The 19,044-nt window shown below is 43.8% G+C and overlaps 1 protein-coding gene across 4 annotated transcripts in view; it reads right to left on the minus strand.

Annotated features, from left to right (window-relative positions):
• LOC111642260 (vascular endothelial growth factor receptor 1-like) overlaps positions 1 to 19,044 on the minus strand; it is a 62,888-nt gene that overhangs the window by 18,936 nt on the left and 24,908 nt on the right. For 2 of the 4 annotated variants that reach the window (XM_023388583.1, XM_023388579.1), the window contains exons 2-10: positions 12,924 to 13,054; positions 10,630 to 10,810; positions 10,295 to 10,561; positions 9,545 to 9,684; positions 5,277 to 5,472; positions 4,902 to 5,210; positions 4,528 to 4,827; positions 4,292 to 4,456; positions 3,281 to 3,439 (exon numbers count right to left, since the gene is read on the minus strand). In XM_023388583.1, coding sequence (XP_023244351.1) covers positions 3,281 to 3,439; positions 4,292 to 4,456; positions 4,528 to 4,827; positions 4,902 to 5,210; positions 5,277 to 5,472; positions 9,545 to 9,684; positions 10,295 to 10,561; positions 10,630 to 10,810; positions 12,924 to 13,054 — 1,848 coding nt within the window. The remainder of the gene's footprint in view (positions 1 to 3,280; positions 3,440 to 4,291; positions 4,457 to 4,527; positions 4,828 to 4,901; positions 5,211 to 5,276; positions 5,473 to 9,544; positions 9,685 to 10,294; positions 10,562 to 10,629; positions 10,811 to 12,923; positions 13,055 to 19,044) is intronic. The other 2 variants (XM_023388581.1, XM_023388582.1) reach the window with 2 other exon arrangements.

A 19,044-nucleotide genomic window follows, 5' to 3' on the forward strand; every position in this document is an offset into this window, starting at 1 on the left:
CATAAGTATAACATCAGCAAGGGATCTAGTGCCACTATACTATCGCAAATGGCGCAAGTTGAAGGCTCAATCGTCAAATGGGACGAAGCAGAAATTATTAAATCGGTACATTCACCGACATTGGCGAATTGCGCAGAAAAAATTGAAATATATAAAAGCAAATTGCATGATTCATGCATCAATTCTAGAGATTCTGAAGGGTTGCCTTCGGCCTGGAAATACTTTATCAAACGATTGGACAGCTCTTAATTTATTGCGGCGATTTTAATATTTTTTTGCATAAAGTGCATTTCACTGAATTTCTATATAACGTTTTAATATTTAATTAACCTATGCTTATTTTTTCATATACATTTTTTGTTATTTGTAACAATAATTTTTATTTATTTTATTATTCTTTATACATTTATATATATATATTTCGCTGGTTATTTTATTTTATTTGTATTTAAATTTTTGTTGTATTTTATTTATATTCGAATGTTCTTAGCCTGGCGATGGCCAACTGATTTGGCTGAAAACGTTTGCTTTACATTAAATTTTTTCTCAGCAAATTAAGGTGTTGTGTTTTTTTGATTCACTAAAAGGTAATTGGGGTTCCATAATACCACCTTGTCCTCTACATATTTAATGCGATTGTATTACCCAGCGAATGGAGGCGACGTTGCTCTTTATGGTGTAACCGGGGCCGTGGAGTCGCGTAAAAATCTACCGACTCCGACCAAGGGCGGACTGGTTACCGAAAGAGACGCGGAAATTCCGACGTCATCGCGCCACCTCGGAATAAAAGATTCAATAAATAGAGTTGTAATAAAGAAAGAACGTAGAAACTTTTTATTTTAAAGCTAAAAGACTCCTCTAAGTAATATATAGCCTAAATATGTATTGGATAATTTTTACTTTTCCGGCTGTTATATTTAACAGAGGGAAAGTTTTTGTGGCGTAATAAACACTAGTATTGTGTTTTATTCTAAAGACACATGGCAAATTTTCCATCAAATTCCTTCATCGCTTTATTCAAATTCCTGTAGCGCTCGGTCAAAAATGACCCCTCCCAAATTTTTACATTTTTGGACTGGGGACACCTCGAAATTTCGAGATACGCAACAGATTCGAGGTTTTCTTCTATATGTGTGGATGTTAGACCGCGTGTGGGGGGGCACGATTTTGTTCACTCCGTTCGAAGCTTTGACGACTCCGACTCCACAGCCCCGGGTGTAGCTAAATCGAATTTAAAATCAACAAATAATTGATATTAAATACAAAACATTATTTTTCTTTCTTTCTTTTCTCTAAGGGTATCGGCCATGGTTTTAACAGATATAGAGCTAGACGGACTGCGCGGAATATTTTAAATAAGGTCGTTAATTCTCTCTTAACGTTAACGAAAATGAAAAAATAATCTATAAGTTTATCGCGTAACGCAAAAATGGTATTCGAACCATACAATTTCTCGACGAGTCATTTCCCGTACGTAAGTAAAAACTCGTTCGACAATACGAACTTGCGTAGTTTCGGATTATTATTAGCCTAATGCCGGTAGGACGGGTCCGAGTGGCGTGCCCGGCCTTACTTCCTCCTGGTTAATAATTCCCCCGATTTGGCCGAGTGGCCCGTAACCGCTACCGCCGGTGGGGCGGCAATTTTCGAAATTTCGGTCCCGTACGTTCCCCTCCAGACGGACGAAAATCCAAACGGTATACGGAAAACGTCGACGATATAGCGACTTCCGGTCCGAACCGGAAGCGGAACGAATTATTTAATTTAAAAGACGATTTAAAACGGCAACGCGGCTGCCTTTTCTTAGTAGAAAAACGTTTTCGTAACGCTGGCTCTCCGCTTAGCGCCGCGGAGCCGGGCGACGGCCGTCCCGCCGCCTCGGCCCCCGACGGAACGGAAGGCCGTTGGCACGGATTTATGGGAATTTTTTAAAACGGCGACAAAACTTACCGCTTAATTTTCAATTTAATTTTGCTAATGTAATATTTCCTACTTTTTTAGCCTTTGGGAATTTCCACACCCCGCCGTACGTAGCGCTAAGGACGATACGTACAGTACGTACCGTACGTTGGGAATTACGGGTGCCGGGCGAAAATATAGCCTAGACGAAGGCAGATTTAATTAAAAACAGATAATTGCCGCGTGCGTGGAGTAAGAATTTTATAATTTGATTTTTATCGTATAAATTTGACTAATTTTCTACAAAAAACGCAGGCGTATACTCCGCGGCCGAAGTAGTTAACGGCGACGACGGAACGGATACGGCACCCCAAACAGGGACAATACTTAACCATGGAAAGTAAAAATATATACAAACGGACAAAAATTATTGCCTAATTTAAAACGTACCCCGTGGCTTTTAGCACCGTCTCGCCCCCGTACGTGGCACTTTTGCCCGCAACGGATGCGGAGAATTCGAATCACGCGACTCGGGGTCCGAGCGGTTAATTCCAGGCTGGTAAGCGTTTCGTCGGCGGGGAAACTCCGCCGTTCGTTCGGTCTCCTGGTAGACTCGCTGTTGCCGGCTGGCGTACATCATTTACTATACCGTTACAGACAGGTCACTCGGTGTAAATAAATTTAATTACAAATGCGGGACCGAAAGCTAACTATAAAATATAAAAATTTATAATATTTCTTCCATCGTTAAAGAACCAAGTAGAAAAAGCCATATCTATCGCGGATTATAAATAAAAATAACCACCCGTGTACGCGCTGGGGTTCGGGTAATCGACCGCGTAGCGTTCCTAACCGTCTCGAAAAAGGCCCCGACCCTGGCCATCCGGAGGCTTAAAATTTTTTCCAGGCCCGAGTAATCGTACGACTTTAACCCGCGGGGGAAATAACGCTATTTAATGTAACGTCTTAAATAAAAGGCCAAATTTAAGTTCGGACGACTTTAACCCGAAGACGGATCGAGCCGCGTAGACTAAAGGAAAAGGACGGGGTGGGCGGAGGGGACCGCCGTTCGATCCCACCGTTCTACCACGGCCGACGATCGATACCATCTCCGGCAAGAAGTACGCGAACACGACGTAAGAATAAAACTGCCCACTTTCGGCTGCTTTTATTCGTCGGGTTATTACCGGATTGAAATCTGTTTACTTCGTACGCCGCGCCTTTATCGTTACCGTTCGAACACCGTAGTCCAACGCCGTTTTATGTAAAAACATTCTTATCGGGTTCGTCTATTCGTTCCGAGTTAAAGCGACGAATAAAACCAATTTTCTTAAGTGGCGTTCGAACGCATTCCGGACGGGAAAAGAAGGAAGGAACTCACCTCGGACCCGCACCTCCACCGTCGTCTCGGACCAGAGCGAAGAGTCGTTCCTCCGAGTGGCGGCGCAGGTGTAGTTGGCCCGGTGCCGCTGGCCCAGGCTGGGAAACTCCAGGACGGCCACCAGGGAGAAGTCGGCGTCGCTCTCCGTTACCCGAACGCCTGCAAAGCCCCAAACCGCCTTTCGTTATTGGCCGCTAAATTAATCCTTCGCGCCTCCGATAAAATCTGGAGAAAGCGGAATCCGTCGCGGGTTTAAAAGGGGCCGGGCGAAAGTTATAATCGAAATTTGCCACCATCGGCGCGATTAGCCCCTCTTTCCGGCGCCCTTCCCTCCCACCGCGGGTCCACCCGCCGCGGAATCGACTTATTACCAGTCGATTCCGCGGCGTTACTCGGTACTTACGACCCGAGGAACCGGAGACCCTCCCGGCACCCCATCGGCCGCCGGAATGGAGAATAAATACCTGGGGAAACGGCTGAGCCGCCGAGGATATCCTCACCCGGAATACGCAATTTTTAAGTAGGCCTACAACAATTGTGTTTTCTCTCGGCTTTTTCGTAATTAACAAAATAGTAGACTTTGGTCTTAGCGTCGCGTAAGTATAAACCCACCTTAGAAATGCCGCAACCACGCAATAATGGCCACAAAGTATATAAAATTCTTAAATCTACGCCATCCAACGCTTTCGTCGTACGAACGAAAACTGCGCTTACTATATTCCATTTATTCGGCCGGGTAATTACGCCGAGGCGGATAAGGCGGTATTTTTGAACGGAAAACCTTTGGCCACTTTAACGGACGTACAAGTCACGTCGAAAGGACGATATTCGTCGGCCTCTTTATTTTTACGTATTGGCAGAACCGGGTTACCATTCGATTTAAAAGGTGCAATTACCGCCTCTTCATACCGGGATTTTAGGCCACCGTCCAGTGAATTTTATCTTCTACCATTTCTAAATTAAAAGCGCTCGCTCTTTCCCCGGCAGTCGCCTGGACATTGGCCGACTCACCTCCGGCAGGGTCGTCTTCCACCGGAAGGTCCGGTAGTCCGGGTCGTCGTCTGCGCCAGCCCACGGTCCGGAAGAGAAAATCGTCGGCCCGACAGGTCAGGCGAAAGGCGTCTCCCTCCACCGGTCGTGCCTCGGACGGCTCCGCCCACAACCCGTCTTCCACGTCTGAAAACACAAAAAAACAAACGTTGGGAAAGGAGGGAGAGGCGGCCGAATCCGGCGCGGCCGACACTCACCCGTCACCACGAAAGGCACCAGCAGGCGACCTTCTCCCACGAAGTTGGACGAGACGCAGCTGAAGTTTCCCGTCTCCCGGGCCACCACTTCGGCCCGCGCCCGGCGGCCGAAGAGTCGGACGGCGGCCACCCGCCCGGAGGCCTCCTCCCAGTCCCGGCCGCCGCTCCTGGTGGTCTTCCAGCTCCTCCACTGCCACCGGGGCGGAGAGGCTCGGTGACCCTTCACCTCGCACGACAACACGTAGGTGCGGTTCCGAAGGTACCACTCCCGGGCGCCCCGCACCGTCGGCCGGGGTCTGTCTGAGGAAGAAAGAAGTCCGTCCGACATTATCCGACATTATGGGACGGGGAAAGTAAAAGGAAGGTGTACTTACCCACCACCCGCAGAAGGACGGTCAGGTTGCCCTCCGCCTCTCCCGAGCGCACCCGCAGGGTGTAGTTGCCGTCGTCTTCCGGCCGTAGAGAGGAAAGCCTCAACTCGGCCACCCCCTCTCCGTGTCGAAGGACCAGGCGCGAATCCGGCACCAGCGGCCTTCCGTCTTTCTCCCAGCGATAGTCCACGGGTCGTCCGGCCGGCACGATCTCCGTCCGCACCCGGAAGAGCGCCCGCTCTCCCACCCTCCTCTCCACCCGCTCCTCTTCCTCCTCCAGAGTCAGACGGACGAACGGCTTCTGTCCCCGACCTGCGAAGGAAAAACAAGCGCTTTAAGGCCGGCCGTCTCGGGTCCGCCCGAAAAAAGTCGTCTTACCGTAGATGCGGACGCTCTCGGTGACTTCGTACTTGGTCCCCTGGGCGTTTCCCGGGGTCACCACGCACGTGTAGTTGCCCGAATCCGTCCGCCGGGCCCGCTCCACCCCCAGTCGCCGGCTGGAGAACCTGGTGCGGCGTCCGTCGGGATCCTCCCGGTCCACAAAGTAGGACTCCTCCTCCACCCAGACGCCGTCCTGTAAAGATACCGCGCGTAAGTTTGCCGACTTTTAGGGAAGGATCGTTAATCCCGTGTCGGGACGATCTAGGGTCGTTGGCGCGTGGGTGTGGCGGAGGAGACACGGATGACGAGAATCTCGGAACCCCGTTTATTTTAAACATAAAATAACTGGCACTACGAAACAAAAATGTTCTTAAACACAATCGGCTATTTACGAGTCTCGATGTTGTTCCGCGGTTCGTCGATCGAAGGTGGCCGAGGGAAAGCGGTGTTAATCGGTTCTCGAGGCAGGTGGGGAGACGGTCGATGCGGCCACGCGGCCCTCGGGAAAGACGGGAAAAATTTTCTTTCGCGCGTTGAAACGCGGTGTCTTCGTGGTTCGGAACTTCACTAACCGAGTTCGAGCGCACGGTTGTCCAGTTTACGGAAAGTAAGTTTGTCCTCGAAGATCGGGGATTATATCAATCTCCGTTCCGCGATTCGTTTATTCCGATTGGCTCCGCCTCCCTTTTTCCCGCTCCCCATCGGTCTCTCGACCGTCCCTAAGCGAAAGACGAGCCCCGTTCGAGTCACGAGAAAGATCCGCTCGGAAGAATCTACTCGACAGCGGCCGTTAACTCTGGATGGAAAGTGTCGACGGAACTTTGCAACTCATATTTCCCCCCCCCCATTGTTGTCTAGTCTGTGGCGTTTTCGAAATTTAACGACCCGAGGCCGCGTCCTTTTTCGTCATCGACCTTTCCCCTTTCCAAAATTGCTGTTCTAATTATTTGTATACGAGCGCCCGGTCAAAGGTCCATCTGTACCGGGGGACGCTGGTTTACAATTATTAATCATTTATAATTATTGCGTTTTGTTTATTTATTTTTATTTTTTTATTTCTTTATTTTATTTTATTTAACCGAACGACCCTACGACCGTTGGTCTTTTTCGAGGATGGAGGAAAAAAACTAAAGATACAGACATATATATAATATACAATAAACAAAACAACCAAAAAAGAAAAGAGAAAGAATAATAATAGAATAAAAATACAGGCGACTAATCGCGGCTCAATATTTTTACATCCCGTTTAAATTGCCCGTAAGTACTGAAATCTTTGTGTTCTTCTTTTAAAGCATTCCAGTTATATCTAAGTCTGGTCCAAAACGGCGCTTAACTTTCGGTTGAACCAAATTATTTTTCCGTCGACAGTTGTAGTCGGAAGGCCTAAGGTATTTATTAGTGATGTAACGAATATTCGGTTACTACTCTGTATTCGGCCTATTCGGCCTATTTTTCGCTATTCGGCCGAATACCGAATACCTAAAAACGGGAGTAATAAATAACAAAAACGCAGTAAATTAATCATTTTAGTATTTAGATTTAATGTTATCGAGTTAGCGTTGTTTGTTTGTATTTATTTATAACTTGTAACACGCACAAATTAAAAAAAGAACGTAATATTAGTCACTTGTATTCACAATTTATAATTACAAAGATCGGCACACGTACACGTCTATTCGTTCGAGAATCGTCGCACATCTGAGCGTCTGACCCTGCCTATCCTTCTTTTTAAGCGCTCGTATTTGCTCTTCCCTTTCTCTTTCCTCTATCGCTCTAATCCACGTATGCCTGTTCATACATCACAATACGCCCTCGCGATACTTTCGATTGGCCACTTTTCCGTGGTAGATTTCCCATTTTACAATTACGTGACTCGTAGCCTGGTGATAACGGAGAAAAGAGACAGATAGGACGTCGATATAAGTCGCAGTTATGATTTCACAGATTCGAGACAGCTCGGTAGCCCGAACGACCCCGGGCTTTCGCCCGTGCACGCTAAGTGACTTTCATTACAAACATTTAGCTTTCCGAAGTCTATGACGACAATCGTTTGGCATTGAGGGGTGCGAATTTCGTGCCAATAAGCCGCCTCGACTCGTTCGATTATGTTATCGACTCAATTTCATATTTATTTTCACATTTTCACTTCGCGGTCCTTCTCTCTTCTTTTTCCGTTATTTATAAGTGTAGGTTATTACATTGTTATCCGCATTTGATATCATCACTTATCACATACTGCCGTGACGCTCTTGTCTGAACTGCCAAGAATTAACGCGATTGGCCAAGCGTAGTGACAGCGGACCAATAGAAAGCGAGGTCCCTGCCATAATGCGATTTGCGCGCCAATTTTCGTACGTGCGTTAATCGAGCCGAATAGTTTGGCCGAATATTCGGCTATTCGGCCACGCTCCTGGCCGAATATTCGGTATTCGGCCCGGGGCCGAATATACTATTCGTTGCAACACTAGTATTTATTTAATTCGTCACTTATATAAGATTCTTTCTCGCTGGCCTTTATTACTTTAAAACTTTCTAGAACAACTGGTTTTTTATATAAAGCTTTTATTTTATCAATTTTGATGCGGTTATAAAAAGAAGTGACGGAGGAATCGTAAGGTAGCTTATATAAAGCTCTTATAAAGTTATTTTGTATAACTCGTGACCCATTGGATACAAAAGAAGAAGCCGTACCCCGTATGGAAGTTTAGGTTCCACGCAGGCGCGATAAAGGCGCGAAACAGTCTGGAAATTTAAAAAAGTCGTTATTGTTTTCGGTGTTGCAATAAATGTAGATAAAGACGGCGTTAAATTATTTATGCGATTATTCCGTCGTAATTTATCATCAATTTCGATAGCTAAATATTTTACAGTATTAACTCTACCAATACGTTCGTTTTTTATTCAAACTCGTATATCTTGTAAATTAACTTTTTTGTTTTTATTTGATAAACAAATATAATTTGTTTTATTTTCATTTACGCTTAAGTTATTATTTTCCACGTATTTAATTTAGGCAGCCAAGAGTTTATATTATTTTCGACCGATGGAAGATTCCGATCCGCGCACGATATAATATTATTGTCGGGAATAGTCTCTACAATATCATTTATATAAATATTAAAAAGTAGAGGGCCCAAAATGGACCTTCGTTGGCTGGAAAAGGTTTCGATATGGAATTTTTTCGCTTAACGATTTGATAAACGGGATATTAGCCGTTCCGACGGCACTCCTCTCGATCCCACTTTAAACAATTTTTTGTTTTAATATCTACGCTATGGAAAGCCTCGGTCGGATCGATAAACACCGCCGTTACAATATTTCAATTATCCAGACTGTTAGGCCTACTAATATATTGTTTAAGACCAGTCGAAGCGTCGATTGCACAGGCCGTACCGATTATTACATGTAATTTTATATTTATTGACAAATTGGAAAAATCTTTTACACAAAGCCTTTTCAATTATTTTAGTTATACTCCGAACAATAGTAATCGGACGATAGCTCTCCCAGTTCTGTTTACATCCTTTTTAAATATTGGGATTACCAGATTGTGTTTAAGCTTCTCCGGAAACTTCCCGCGCTCGAAGCATTTATTAATTAAATAAGATTATATCCGCTATTTATCTTAAAATAAATATATTTAACTTATTAATGTCCGGAGTATTTGCTTTTACACTGGTAACGTCTCTCCCAAAAGACATTTCTGTTTACATCAACAGTACTTTATCCCTCGTCTCGGATTCGTACGACTAGCGCAACTAATCCCATCTTTCATCGCTTTTTAACAATGGACGATTGTTTTCTACTTTCGTTTTAATAAATTTCTAATAATAAATGTTTAATTTCAACCGGTTTTTTCGGACCTGGCGCTCGTCGTCCTCTTCTCCCCCGCCCTTCTTCGGCGGGAACGGATGGGTAACCCTCCCGGGCTCCGTAAATTTCGCCGCCGTCCGTCCGTCTTTCCTTAATTTCCGGAACGAATAAACGAAATTGCAGAAGGGATATAGAAAGTTTAGAAGCGGGAAATACATTCGGGCAAACCGGAAGGCCCGATAAGTGCTTTGTGGGAATACCGAAAGTTTCCGCCAAACCGCGTGGGTTTTAATTTTTGCTGGGGGGCGAGGACACCTCTGGGCTTCCCCCTACGTCTACGGAGAAAGGAGAAGCCGTAGTTTTTCGGAGCGGCGGAAAAGAGTCCGAACATTTCTCCTTCCGGCCACAAACGGCTCGAGCGAAGGAGGAAAAGGGGAAGCGACACTTACGTTTCGTCCGGGAAGACGCCAGTCGATCCTGAAGGTGGTTCCGTGTTGCGCTTCCACCGAACAATTGAGAGAGAACGCTTCGCCTTCTTCCGGGATGTCTTTACTCCGGGTGACGAAAGGCTCCAACGGACGCGGCGTGTCTGTTCGAAAAGAAAAAACATTACCTCACCCGGGCTAAACTCGGCCGGGCCCCTCCGGCCCTCCCCCGCGGGGCTGGGGGAAACGGCGTTTACCTACGGGCGGAGAGAAAACCCCAAAAACTCCCCTCCGTCGGAACCAAGTTTCCTCCCGGCGGGGCAAAAAACGTTTTTAAAAATTTCTTTCTAGCGAAGGGGGGCCCGATACCCGCCACCCTCAAATATAAGGGGCCGGGTCGGAGGGCCCGGCCCCTTATATTTGAGGGTGGCGGGTAACATTCGCGCCGTCAGAAAGTATAATTCCGTACGGACGAGAGTAAATTCGTCTTATTAAAACTTACTGCCTCGGGCTCAATATTTTATAAATGTCGTCTCCCTTCTTTAACGACGATCTTATATATAGCCTATAAGTATAATACAGAAGCGCGCACCACCCGTATCTTTATAGTACAGTACGTATCTCGTCTTTAATGCCCGTATCTATCTTTACAAATAGGTACCGTACGGGACATACTGTTAAATTTCCGGTTTCCGGGGAAATAGCCGGCAATTTTCGCCGGGATAATAAAATAAGTAAATCAAGGCCAAAGCGTATTAAAGGAAAGGAACTTACGGTGCACTTGGACTCGCAGGTACTCCTCGAATCCTCCGAATCTGTCGGTTTTGCAGGCGACGGATCCGTCCAAAGTGTGATCGGCGTTCCCGACCACGAATCCTTTGCGCGGGTCGAAAGTCACCCCCTCTCTGGCCGAAATGTCTTCTTCGTTCACCGACAGGTTTATCTTCAGGTCGGAGAAAGTGGGAAGACAGGGCAGCAGGATGGATTTGCCCGAATTGGCCTGGACGAAGTCGTTGTAGACCACGATGGGATTGTCTCGGTCTGTCCGACACCCCCTCACCGTTAGCCGGGTTTTAGGCAATTAATTAACGGAGGAGAGAAATTCTTACCGTTGACGAACAAATAGACGGAGGCCGAATACCTGGAGTCCCCGCAGGCGGCGTTCCGGTAGCAGCAGGTGTACAACCCGGTCTGGTAGTAGGCGACGCCGACCAGGGTTAAATTCAGTCGGTACTCGTCCCCCTCCGACGTCTCCGATCGGCGCAAGTCGTATTCTTCGTGCTGGAAAGGCTGAAATTCAAATAAAGATGGATTGGTGGGTCCGACGAAACGCGCACCGGCCTTCCTTCCTTCCTCCCTTTCGGGCGGATCTAGGCGGGGACTAACGGGACTTAAGCCCCGGGCCCACAAAAGTCCAATTATTATCATAAATTGGTAATACGTTTTACTTAACAATAAGCGCGTATCGTGTAGGAAAAATAGTTAACACGAATACCGGACGAATCGAGCTTATTCGGGCCAGTCGATGCCCGCGGAGTTTCGATTGTCGGTCGGGCGGAAGAAAAGAGAAAAGAGCCGGATAAGCCAGTAGAGGACGAGGCGGTATGACGGAGCCCCATTTTGGTTGTAGTGAACCGTAAACGAGGTATCGTAAGTACACCAGCATTTTTTGTGCGAAAAGTACCGCTAACCATTAAACTAGATGTTCCTAATTGGATTTTTCGCTAGCCTAATTATAGGTATGGTTTTTGAAGACTTCCCTACAAAAAGTCAGAAAGTCGGGTGGTAATGGCCGTTAGACGAGCGCAACGTGTACTTCTTCGAGGAAAAAATTTTTCTCAGCATATACTGTATATATAAAATCTTATTTTTTCCTTTTAAAATTAAAATAATTAATTATAAACTAGAGATTATACAAAATATTATCTTTCGTCGATGATTTAATGCGTTTAATCGAAATATACGCGGCAATAATCGCGTCGCGGACAGAGTGACAAATAAGTAAACAATAATTCAATTAAGGCTGTTATACACGGTAAGAAAATCCTTTGAGGATTAACCGTGATTTTTTTTTCTATCTGTCCATTTTTAAATAAAAAGAATTCTTTATACGTTGGGAGATATTTTAAGAATTTTTCTAAATTACTACGTTCGATCCAGCCAGTTATATCCGAGTTTTTTTCGTCTGTTAAGCGCATCCTTTGAGGATTTCCTTACCGCGTATACCAGCCTTAATTAGAGGGAAGGCGGGCGGTAATACGAAACCTTACCGTACGTTTCCAAAAAATGCTTTAATCTATCCAAAAACAAATAGAAAAGTACAAACGATGTTAAATAATTACAGAATTATTAACTGCCACGTATTTTAAGGCGAATTGATAAAAATAATAGTAAAGAAACGTACAAAGAAGAAGCCGATCATTTACAAAAATCACAAATATAACGCTCCTATAGCGTTAGTTACTGTATCTATTTTTACTTTTTTCGTTCGTACTTTTACAGAAGTTAGACGGGGTCCGTATTTCGCGCACGGTCGTCTCCGATTAACTTACGTCCGTCCAGACTAAACTTTAAAAAACGCCAACACGGCGAGGGTTAATACGTACCCCCAAGTCTCCGGAACGAAGTACGCGCCTGGGTGAACCTACGACTAGGCGATTTAACCCCAGCGAAACGCAGTTGGGCCACAATCCGTAATACCGCCTTCTCCCTATACAAATTGGCGCCTCTTCCGCTTTTAACGGCGGCGCCATCTTACGCTTAGTTTAAAACTGACCGACGCCGATTATCGGTGATTTTTAACGCGGACTTAACGAGAAAAGAAGAAACGGTCGAAGGACCAATCCAAAGCCGAGAAAAGTTTCCACCGTCGTCTAAATTGTCCTAAGATTTTAATTGGCCAATTTTTTCTTTACTTCTCGCGCGTTTTAAAGCCAATCGTTTTCCGTAAAACGGTTAATTTGCCTTTAAATTAAACTCCGGTCTGGTTACCGTCCTATTATCGTCGCTTCCGCCCGGACTAAAATCTCGCCAAATGTTTTATCAAAGATTTGTAATATTTATACAAAAATACGACGTTATTAACCGTAATCGGTAGGGATTTAAGCTCGGCCACTCCGACAGCCTTAAAATAACTGCCGCGTTGGTCCTTCCGAATAAAGCCTTACGCGGCGTACGGCCAGAGTAACGATTTTAAATAACCGGATGGACGGGCGACCACCGCCTAGGATAAACCGGACCCGCCGTCCCTAAGCTTTCCGTACGCGACTCCGTTCCGGAGATTAAGGAAGGACGGCGGCAGTTTATAGACGAACGGCCCAAATAAGATACCGGGGAATTATCAGTCGGACGTAGCACAATCCGTCGATTAACGAAAGAGTGGGGATTTAGAGAAGGTACTCACCTCGGGCGTTTCCCACTTCACAGGCAGTTTTCCTCGGCACTCCAGGGTGACGTTGGAGCCGGCCGGATAATCCGCCGGTTCCCGAACGTCCAGGATCCGCGGCGGGTGACGGGCGATTCCTCCCCGCACGCCTGAAACACGCCACTTTATTTATTATTATTTCCTATTTCCGCAATATCGAGCGCTATAAGTAATTCCTCCGAGATGGTCGTTTACGATTGGCGGCTTTTAAACCACGCTCTTCTATAATTTCGTTTAGCGGATGCGCCGGGGGCGGAGATGGATTATTTTTGGCACGGAAAGGCGAAATTAGGAAATCTCGGCCAAAGAAGTTTAAGCTTGTTTATTTCGATAAACTTTGAATTAAAATGCCCGAAACGGAATAATTATTCGGACTCGGGACGTAGCGACGCGTTTCGCATCAGGTGGCTTTGTGGGCAAACGCCTGCCATTATCTTAAAAGCCAAACGTCTTTCCGGGTTACGTACGAAGCGGAAACTTTCCGTCCACGCTTTTACTCGGACGCCGGAGCCACGACTCGCCGTTTTACGTGGCTGCGGTTAAATCGGCAGTTCCGGCCCGACGGTGGTGGAAGAAGAGGGATTTGCCGGGCGCTACCGGAGGGAACCGGTACCGGCCAATCTAGCTGTATAGTTGTATTACGGTAAACTCTTTCCTAAAATTTCGATTTTAGGCAGCGCTTACGCGTCTTCCGCCTCCCCAGTATGTTTTTAACTATAAGAAACCTTTTTTATAGTATTAATTATTACGAAATGGCAGAAAGATTAACTTCGAGTTAAAAGGAATGGTAAATGCCGACGACCACTCCTTTAACCGCCGGATATCTTTCTTAATCTCGACCCGTCCCGGGATATTAGACGAGGCGGATTTGACTTTTTTCCAACCACCCGAATCGGAATTGGCAAAATCTCGGTCTCCGGGAAAGCCAAACGTAATTGCTAATATGGAGTGTAAAGAAAGAAAAACGAAATTTGCTTATTTTGGAAAAATTAACCCAGACGATAATTTAAATTTACGTACGGGAACCGTGGTTTTATTCCATTTCGAATAGCTACTTGGCTAATATAAGCTTACGTTTGGTAAACACCGGGTAGGAAACGCGGATGAATGGACTCGAAGATAAGACTAGATCTTTATCCAGATAATTAGCCGGGCCGGCGTGGCCAACGAAAGGGGGGGGGGGCGACGACTTCTTTTATTTCATTTTTATTTATTCGTTTCGACGGCGCAAACTGAAAAAAGTACTTTCGCCTAAAATACGTATAAAGGTATACACCTTTATACCTATTTTATTCTTGAACGGAAAGGAAACATTTTCGAATACTTGGAAATGCGCCGACCGGGAGGGAATACTAAATAAAGCCGGAGTGGGGAGTCCGAGGATTATAGACCCGAATTCGGGGAAAGGAGAGAAAGGCCGAAAGATAAAAAGTAGCGGGAAAGGTTACGTAGACCTTCCGGTACGCAAATATCCAGCCTTAATTTCCCGACCTTCTCTCCTTTCCTCGCATTTGGGTGTACAGTATAATCCTTCGACTCCCCACTCCGGCTTCATTTAGTATTCCTTCCGGCGTAAAAACTATCGTTTGGCGCGTCGGCTACTTCTCGGGCTACGTATTATTTATAAATATATTAGTCGAATAAAAATGTTTGGTCGTTTTTTATTAATTACAGACCCAAATAAAACAAATATTTCTTTTTTTCAAATTTTCTTTATAACGAACGAATTTATCAATTTCTAAGTGGCGTCCGTACAAGTAATTTTTTAAAATATCCTTTCTCGCCATAAACTTTTAATGCTTGTTACTATAATCTAGACGCGTCGATCCTTAAATATACCAGCGTATTTAAGGATTGGGCCGCTCGAGTATATATAATATAGCCTACTCGCGGCCCGGAGAAACGGAAAGGTCGGACACCCCCGTTATAAGCCATTTATCGTCCAGAAAAGAATATATAAAGTACTGTACATATAAAAACGAAAAGTGTAATAAATTAATTAAATGAAACTAAACTAAAAAGTAAGAAATAAAAGAATAGTCTAATAAAATAAAATCGATCGTGGTTTAAGCCGGTTAAAAGCATCCGCCTTGGAGATTTTGTCCGAAACGTGACGTGGGTAAGTCGCTCGGCACCGCTCGAACGTAAACCGAAGGAAACGACAATTGGCTTAAATCGGGCACGCGGCCATCCCGCAGCTCGGTAACGTGACGCCATCTAGTGGGGATAAACTCCGGACAGGTATCGAGCGACTTTTTTGTTATTAAACGTCAAAGAGCTTTCCCCGGGGTTAATTACGCCGGCCATTTCCACGCCAAAAATAGGCGCGTTTGTATTTTATTATCTCGTATTTTATCGCCTATCTCTAACGGTGTAATTACGAGAACCGCGGTCTATCCTCCGATATATTTAATAAACGGCCGTAGAAATTTAATGGGAATAAAGGTCAACTTTATTTTTTCCAACGATTCATTTATTATAATATATACAGTAGTATACAACTTTATTTAATTCGGGACCGGGAGAAATAGTATTTGGGACGAAAGTACTTGGGTATTTTTGGCATATTTTGCCAACGCGTATTACGTTTCTTACGCGTTCTCCTCCAGTCTAGGCGTAGTCGTAGTCTATTCCGCGCCGTCAAAAATAGAACGCCAATGCGAATGCGTCGATAGCCTACCGACTTCCTTTGTATATACAGGTGTATATATAAAGGATGTCCTTTTATTTGTATATAAAAGACTAAAATTCCGAGTAGCGTGCCTTTCGAACGCCGTATCGTCTCTATCGCCGTCGATATCTAATAATAGCCTACCGTTCGAGTTCTTACCGTTTTACGTGTGTTCTATTTGTCGACCCGTAAATACCATCCTAAATAGCAGAAAGTTACGTTTTCGTAATCCGTTTCTATAAGCCTAGTTCCCTCTCTTTCCTCGAATAGCCCGTATTTGAATTTCGAGAACTATCGATAAATCTTCTACCGACTTTTAATCCTCCCGTCTCTAATCCGGTCCTAACCTTTCCCGGCTCGACTTTAATCGCTCTCTAACTCGTTAATAAACGCGATATCGGTTATAAATAAAGTATACGATGGCTCCTTTCTGGCCATAATTCGCCTAAAATGAATAGAAGATACGGACTAAAAATTAAACTCGATAAACTCCGAATCGATCCTATAAATAATATTTTTGCAACGCTTCGAAATACTCGTTCGCATTTCCGTAATTAAATTTATTAACCCATTTCTCCGACTCAAAAGGGGGGTTCCCGAAGACGTGCCGTGTCGATACCGAATAGACCGGTAACGAAATCTCCCAAACGTATTTCGAAACGAACACATATCGCCAGCGCCAATCGATTTAATTAATTAATTAAAGCCTAAACCGAGACGGGCAAGAGTCCTATTTCCAAAAGGGAGAAAAAAAATATTTTGCGTAAGGTCGTAGCGGTAAATCCCAGTCGCCGCGCTTTTCAAAGTATTTCCCGTTTATTGTCGTACGTAACAATAAATTATAAAAGAGAAATAACGGACGAATTTTGGCCAAGCGCGTCGAGAAATAATTTTCAAAAAACTTTTTCTTTCCGTATACAAAATGACTCGGACAATATTCCCTCGCCGTTTGAAAAGTACATTTTAAAAAAGTGTCATTAAATTTATTTTTTAAAAATTGTAATACAGTAGAGAGTCGATTATCCGAAAGAATTCCAGTCGGCAAATTTAAATTTTCGCCTGTGCTGTGGCGCTGCAATCTTTGGCTATGTCTCGAGCTACTCAAATATTTTACGTTTTTGATACTAAATTAACTTCTGAAGTATAATTTTTTATTGCTTTTATATTTTTCAATATACTGATTTTGTTTGTACAAAATAAAAAAATAATTTTTAACCATACAATAGTCTTCGTTAGGCTTAACATCGGCGAAAATTCAACGCGAAGCGACACGCAACGGAGAAAAATGTCAAGATGGGATAAATTAATATATTTTTTCGTACATAATCTGTTATCCGAAACATCGATCTTCCGGACAACCCCAGTCCCCAATTGGTTCGGGTTAGGGTTTCTCATTTCCCGGTCTTTTGCTTGTCCCGGGATCCCGGGATAAAAGTGAACTGTTTCCCGGGATACCGGGAAATCCCGGGATAGAATNTTATTTTTTTTAACCCCATTCCCGATAACCCGGCATTTTCACAAACTCGGCCACCCTTCGGTCCACATTAGGCCGAGTTTTCGAGACTCTACTGTATAGCCAATTTTACCCGTTTTCATCTGGTGCAAGAATTAGGTCCCCCTCTTCCGAGACTGATTAAAGAATTTCTAGAGGGTCTAACAATATGTTCGATTTTCCACAAACCGCGTTTAAAATGGCATAGTAAAAGGCGAGTTCTTCGGGTTAATCCTTAAATAATATAATCGAGATGGTTGATAATGATAATAATAATAAGCGCAGAACCTAAACAGTTAGGAGATAAAAGTTGAAATTTGATACACAGTTAGAGTACCTCACGAGAATGTACACTAAGGATTTTTCGAAATTCCTTCCCGCGGGAGAGGAGGAGAATTGAGTCTTATCCCGAAGAACTGGTCTTCTACTGTACTATTTTAGATGCGGTTTTTTGCGTTTTTAACCGGGTTTTAATAGGGTAGGTCATGAGAGTGCGCACTAAGAAGGTATTTTTGGAAATTCCAACCCCCCGAGGTAAGAGGAGGGAGTTGGTTTTAGTCAGTATAAAGTGTAAATAATAAAGAAGGAAAGTAAATATTGACACATATATTATACATTTTGACAATTAATAAATATTTTAATCATTTCCCTCTTTCGGGTAACCCAAAAACAATAAATCCAAAATAAACGAATTCGAACGAATATTTAAATTCGTTCCAAATTCGAAATACGTAGACTGCTTTTACCAAGCTCCGATGGTCCATAAAAAAAGACAAGCGTAAATAACAAAATGAATTTATTACCAAAAGTTTGGTACAAACATAGTTACCTTTCGATATAATCACCGTGAAGATTGAGGCATTTTTCATATCTGTAAACGAGGAGCTTTTCCATCCCCTTGTCGTANCGGAATAAAAATATATATAAAATTTCTTCATTTTTTAATCGTGCCGCGGCCGGAGGAATACTTTTTAACGTTGTACCGGTACGCGTGGACGAGTAGCCCGAAACGAAAGGTCCACTCCGCCCTAGAACCGTTAATTTTTCCAGCGCCCGCGAAAGGGCGGAAAAAGAAGACGTCGGCGTAACGTCTACATTGCTAAATTTATTTAAATTTCGTAAATTTTAAAGATTTAATCCTCTGGGTAATTTTTATCAAATAAAAAACGAAATCCAAGTAAGTTGTTTGTTAGAAACCGAAATTGGCCCGAACCTTTGCGATGGGACTAGTCGCGTTCTCCCCACCGGAGTGGTGTCGCTTCGTTGCCGTCCTTATAAAGATATATTTTTTCGTAAATGTTTCGAATGATTTTTTTTCTTAACAAACGAATAAATTATTAAATGTTTGTATTAAAGTATATCAAAAACGTTTCGATTTATTTTATTTTCGACAAAAATGTCGTTTTTAATATAAATACTTTAATTATTTAAACGTGGAATTGACTCTATAAAAAATGATAACTACGTTTTATTGTTATTTTGTAAAAACGTAAGCAAATTTCTTATTAAAAATATATTTTATTTACGATTTTTCGAAATACGTATAAATAATTCAAAGTATTTGCGATAGATGGCGGGTCATTATTCTTACACAAAACTTGTAAAAATTAGTGTTGCAACAAATAGTACGGGACATTCCAATTTTCAACGCTGACTCAGCGCTGATCTCAACATTCGTCAAAATTCGTTCCTTTTTTCAACGTTGAGGTAGCGCTGTTGTCAGCGCTGACTCAACACACTCAGCACTCAACAGATATGTTGACTGCTACTTTCCAATGAATTGTGGGTAATTGGTAAGACATTTGAATGGAATCCATCTTGCTGAGAATGGAATTATGGGAACTAAGCACTTCGTACTCGAGTTGGAACGTCGTTGATGACGTCAAATTGTTGACTTCAACACTCAACACTCGCGTTGAAAATTGGAATGTCCCGGT

The sequence above is a fragment of the Centruroides sculpturatus genome, unplaced genomic scaffold (assembly GCF_000671375.1).
Source record: "Centruroides sculpturatus isolate CEXI.00-Female unplaced genomic scaffold, Cexi_2.0 scaffold1442, whole genome shotgun sequence".
In the NCBI taxonomy this organism is placed as follows: Eukaryota; Metazoa; Arthropoda; class Arachnida; order Scorpiones; family Buthidae; genus Centruroides; species Centruroides sculpturatus.